Source organism: Danio rerio, chromosome 24 (genome assembly GCF_049306965.1).
Source record: "Danio rerio strain Tuebingen ecotype United States chromosome 24, GRCz12tu, whole genome shotgun sequence".
In the NCBI taxonomy this organism is placed as follows: Eukaryota; Metazoa; Chordata; class Actinopteri; order Cypriniformes; family Danionidae; genus Danio; species Danio rerio.
Window position 1 is genome coordinate 42,994,001 of NC_133199.1, and position 6,000 is coordinate 43,000,000.

The window sequence follows — 6,000 nt, forward strand, 5'->3', positions numbered from 1 at the left end:
CAGTGGAATGAACCGCCAACTTTTCCAGCATATGTTTTATGCAACCCATTACTGGGAAACATACACACTCAATTACACACTACGCCCAATTTACTGCATCAATTCACCTATAGTGCATGTTTTTGGACTATGGGGGAAACCGAAGCACCCAGAGAAAACCCACGCCAACACGGGGAGAGCATGCAAACTCCACAGAGAAATGCCAACTGACCCAGCTAGGACTTGAACCAGGGACCTTTTTGCTGTGAGGCTACAGTGCTAACCATTGTGCCACCGTGCCACCCCTGCATTTAAATTGACATTTAATTATGTCATTAACAATTGAATTTGATTGAAAACAATGTGGCAGTGCACTGTAAGTGTGTAGAAATTAATTAACACTAAGGGTGTCACGATCCTCTAAATCCTCGATTCGATTACTTTTTTGATTCTTAAGTCACAATTCGATTCGATTTTCGTTTATGAATAATTAATAACGAATTAATTATTTGTAGCCTACCGTTTAAACTACCTGACCTGCATGGTCTTTGTTTTACCCATAATCAATCATACAGTAAATGAATAAAGGTAAGTTACACACATAATTACCAAAATCTATCTATTGAATTAATCAATCTATTAAAGAAACGTTGGCTAGAATTCTGCATTTTAGGCTTAAATTATAGAGGGACATATGTTATATATAGCAGATAAACCGAGACTGCATCAGATCGTGAAGCAGATCAATGTTGATCTTTCTTTCGAGCTGTCAGTGCGGAAATGAACAACATAACACAACATATTATAAGATTAAAACATGAAAAAATGATCAGATAGTAACTTCAGTCAATTTTCCAGACGGATAAACCGAGGTCAGGCTGGATAAACAGCTCTCGGTAATATTTCAGCATGCTTTCACTTTCGCATTTACCGGTAAGAAAGACATCTCGCCCACTCATCATTCTCTCTTCATATAGCCGTATATATGGCTATTACACGATCATAATACACTGTGACATAGCCTGGGTCGTAAGTTTGTTGCATTGTTTTGTTTTCTCACTACAATCGATCCGCTCAATAGGGCAGAGACCATCTCATTCAGGCGATCTCGGACTGATTGATTTGGCGCGGATGCGAGCGCAACTGCTGGATATATGCCAAACAAACTAACGGGGGAAACGAGACCGATTCCGAAACAAACGTCTATGTGTGAAAGCACCGTAAGATTGTATTTGCACACAATTGACAGACAGTCGCAGCACGCAGCTCTGGCTCGATCTGGCTGGCAACAAGGCAACACTGTACACTGACCCGAGCGTCTTGCACGCTGGCCCTGGGCCATCGGGCAGTCCTTATTGTCGAGCCCTGAAAGTTTAAGCCCTGTCGACGGGTCTCCTGCGTCTGCACAGTTTAACAAGCACTTCAACAAGCGTGTTTTTCCTGCTTGGCAAGCCAAGCTGACATTGGGGGCGTGACAGCATTGACGATTCTATTTTTTGATTCGATAATCGAAATTGAGCATAAATTTCGATCGATTTCTATTTAAAATCTAAATCGTGACACCCTTAATTAACACTAAATAATGTAATCCAATGTTTGCCTTTTTACAAGACAAAACAGGTCTTTTGTGTCTCCAGAATGTTTCTTAGAGGTTTCAGGCCAAAATGCAAATTAGATCATTTATTATAACCTGTTGAAAATGTCAATTTTGGGGTCAGAGGGATTTGGCAATTGTAGCTGTTTTTGCGCCTGTGCCTTTAAATGCAAATGAGCTGCCCACTCTCCCTGCCCGCTCTTGGGACATTTTGCTTTAGCAAAGGATAACCAGAGTCGAATCTCATGATAAACACAGGAAAGTTGCAGACAGACACTCCGAGATGATAAAATGGAGATACCAAAGTATCGAGATAATTAAGGCACACACAAATGCTGTTACAAAGTTTAATGTCCATGCACACACACAGATGAACAGACAAACACACATGCTCATTTAACACACGGTGCAGTTTAGGCTCCTCTACTCGTTGGAAATGCAACAGGATGCCCACCAAACTGTGCTGCTGTATAGAGATCATTATAGCCAAGTTAGTTTACAAAATAAACCTGAATTAGTGTCCACAAACTGGGACTCCCCATGTGTGATTGAAGCATCCTCGTTTATAGTTGTGTACGCTAAGCTGCTGTGCTGATTCCAGCGGTTAAGACTTGCATATCCCAAAGAGTTGTAAGAGATCTTTTCATCTCTGTTTCTTTGCAAATCCTGATCTGCGGATGTGTGTTATATATGTCAATACATGGTACATGGTAATGCACTCCTGTCAGTCAACATCTGTGGGTGGGGAAGACCACATTTCTATATCACAGTTCATTCAGCTTCAAAATCGATGGGATTTAGATCCTATTTTAATGTTAAATAATAACAAAGAGAGACTTGTTGTGTTTCTATCACTTCAATAGACCTGTGGACGCAATATACCTACACACAGTTCTGTCCACACAGCTTACAAAAGAGGACTTTGCATGATAGGTTGCATTTACAATGCAAAATGTTAACTCTGAGAGCTTGATTCACTCCTCATAGCAGTAACTGGTAGTAAACATCAGTCTTAATGCGTTTGTTTAATTCGTTTTTGTCTGCTGCAGGAGTTTTCCTTGGATTCAGCTAAATGCCGGACTGATGAGGTTTCTTCATTAGCTGGTTACCGGAGGGCCAAAAGTCTGGATCGCAGAACCACAGAAACACTCATGACTGTAAGACCACGAAAACAATCCACACATTCACATAAAATACATTTACTTGTATCTATAATTGCATTTCTTTTAAAGTGCATTATATGATTGTAAAATATTATAGAAAAATAAGCAATATTTATTTGAATGTTTATGTTATTGAGTTAATTAAAAAATTGAACAATACAAAACATTAAGGCTGGGCAATAAAATTTTTTTTTTTTTAAAAATCTACCTTTTTTAATATTTCAAATGCGGAAAAGGTTTTACCATATCATTCAGTATCATTTGCATACTTATTTTTTTCCCCTTCTGAGTTTAGTGAATGTGTAACTAAATTAGAAATGTTGTGTTGGTCATAAAAATTAAAAAACGAAAGTGCAATCCACAGTGACAAACTTGTGAAAATGCTTCTATAGTTAATTTGATCTAAAAACACTGCATGTTTATTTCTAAGGGGCTGCAAGTGTGCGTGCGTGCCATTGTTGGGTGCATTACTTCAAAAAATGACACCCTTACAATTGTACCACTAAGGGTGTGAACCTACAGTGGTCTCGCGGTTTGGTTACGATTATCATGTCATCGATTCAGTTCAGTTTGATATCAAGGTGCATTGACAATGCTTTCCATAAACGATTTGATATTTTACTTGGCAACAATAATTCTTGTATTAAAATGAATCGTATATTTATATATTATTTGCAATACAATTTTGTCCTTTAACCTCTCAAACTCCGCAGACCGGGTATCGGGTCCGTGATGTCATCGACTTTCGCTTTAAGATTTAAAGGGCCAGCATTGCACCAGGCCCCCTTAAGGGGTTTTGTTTGAAAGCGTAGAAGCTATATTTTATGCACATGTGCATCACTTTGGTTTTTATCCTACTGTACAAAAGTTATTTACACTTAAATACACAGTATTTTGGATACCCGAGCTGGGTATTTTACATTTGTTCATTTTCATATTTTTTATATGACACATGTACAAGTTATAGCTCAAATGAAAGCTCTTGCCGGTGCTCATACGGTTCTAGCATTATTTTTACTTAATTATATTCACATATCAAACAGTTGCCGAATGAATCGTGGTGTTTCCATGGCGCAGAAGTGAAAACAATACATTTATGATCATTAAGCAGCCCCAGATAGCACAGACAGCTGTCATCTCTTACCTTATGCTGTGTGCTTCAGGGCCATTCTCCTCTGTTTTTGAGGTGATGTGCATAAGTAATCCTTTTATATGTCTGACGTGCTCCAAACACAGTGAATTATGTTTGATCAAACAAAAGAATAATGAAATATGAAAACAATGATCGCTCCCTGTGGCTTGTACAGCACCTCTCATCAGCTGGAATACAATAACTTTTGCATAGATTATGGTAGAGACATTTTTCTTTTTTCCTATGATTACAGACATGTGCAGGAACCACCAAAATTAATTACAGCACGCTCGACCACACAGAACCTAAAAGCTGCACTTTTAAATGTGAGTTCATAAAAAAAAAAATACAAAAAGCACCTCTTTTTTTAGGTGTTTATTAAAACACAGACAACACATACAGATATTTAAAACACTTTCAATAGTGTTTTATGAACATTCAAAGGGTTTTCTTTAAAATTATACCAAATTTTAGCATTTACACCTCTGAACATTATTTACATTTTTACTAGGCGTTAGACGTGTGTGCTCTGCTCGTCTCCGAGGCTAAGTGCGTGCACACACACAGAAGCATGCCATGCGGTCTCATTCGCGCTATTAAATATATGAATGATTCGCACGTACATCAATCAATGATGCGCATCCTGTGCTGCAAGCGTTACATTACAGCACATTAGTCATTTTTATGTGAAACTAGGCTTTGCAGAGCCACAAATATCACTTTCTATAACAGAAATGTATTTATTTATTTTTTCCTGAGGGGTGATTTTTGAATTGACGGATGGGGCCGGATCAAATGGTCTCGCTGGCCGCATACGGCCCGGAGGGGCCGGACGTTCCCCACCCCTGGTTTAGAGTGTGGTCCTGAAAAACCCCAGTTCAAAGGGGTATCTACCTTTCCCCTTCGCCCTACTCCTTCAAGCTTAAGAGAATTGGGTCACCCCTAACCATTCACATGAATGCGCAAAAAGAGGGGTAGGGGTAAGGGCTAAGGGGTAGGATTGGTCTTGCCGTCTCCTCCCTCGCCATTGTAAGCTACTGCCATATAACGCATAAATGATAAATAACATCAGTACATTATAACCGGTTATAATTATTGCTAAACCAATACTGAATTGTTTGCGTCTGCATCGAAGAAACAATACATTTTGACACCCCGAGTATTTAAATTACTTTTCTAATTGCTTTGTCTGGAAAAAAAAAAAAAACTTGGTTATTTAATAAGTAATTAAATTACTAAATAGTAATCAACATGAATCATATACAATAGAAATTAAACTCTTTAAATTTGAGTTAAACAGGACCTTTTGTAAACAATGCATGTATCAAAACACACAAAGTTAGTAATAGCACCATATTTCATATACTACTTACCGCATATTGGCATAAATAATTTCATACCTTCTTAAGCATGTGCAGTTTTTGGACAAATAAAAAAGTTCTTAGTGGAAAAAAATATGCAAAATATTTGAATAATATATTCATAAATATATTTCTTTACAACTGCTCCACTTCTAAATTCATTTATTTTATTGCCTAATTATTAATCTAATTTCTCAGTTCATTATTTTAAGAATATACAATTGTCTTGATAAATGATAAAAAAAAAATCTCTCTTGATTTTATATAGGACTGATAAATTAATAGAGTATTTAGGGCAAATACTTTATAAGAAACTAATTAAATTACCCCAAAATGAAAAGTATTCCCTCACTTTGTCAGTGGAAATGTGATTTAATTACAGTAACTAATTGCACCCGACACTGGTGTATGTGTGTGTATGTATTGTATGTGTACTTTATAAATGTGTGTGTGTGTGTGTGTGTGTGTGTGTGTGTGTATACGTGTGTTTCAGCTGTCAGTAATCCGTTCATGCAAACCTAACCCAGAACCACTTCACCACCCACGATTATAAATAGCATTTGCTCTGAGTGTTAGCACCAGAGACACCCACACATGCCCAAAACACACACACATGAGACCTCAGATTCATGTGCATACACACAGAAAGGCGGCATGTGAGTCAGAAGCGTGTGAGGAACAGGTCACAGATGAAACTCAACAAGACTAAGGTAACTGAAGCTAACAGCTAACTGGCAAACGGCCGCGGGGTGTGAGCACAAGCGGACTCTG

At 37.9% G+C, this 6,000-nt stretch overlaps 1 protein-coding gene across 40 annotated transcripts in view; it reads left to right on the forward strand.

The window, feature by feature from the left end:
* si:ch73-103b11.2 overlaps window positions 1-6,000 on the forward strand; it is a 109,196-nt gene that overhangs the window by 60,119 nt on the left and 43,077 nt on the right. For 37 of the 40 annotated variants that reach the window (XM_005162902.5, XM_009297658.4, XM_068217285.1 and 34 more), the window contains exon 9: window positions 2,623-2,730. In XM_005162902.5, the coding sequence (XP_005162959.1) occupies window positions 2,623-2,730 (108 nt within the window). Of the gene's footprint in view, window positions 1-2,622; window positions 2,731-5,840; window positions 5,940-6,000 lie in introns of those variants that run through there. The other 3 variants (XM_073941144.1, XM_073941142.1, XM_073941143.1) reach the window with 1 other exon arrangement.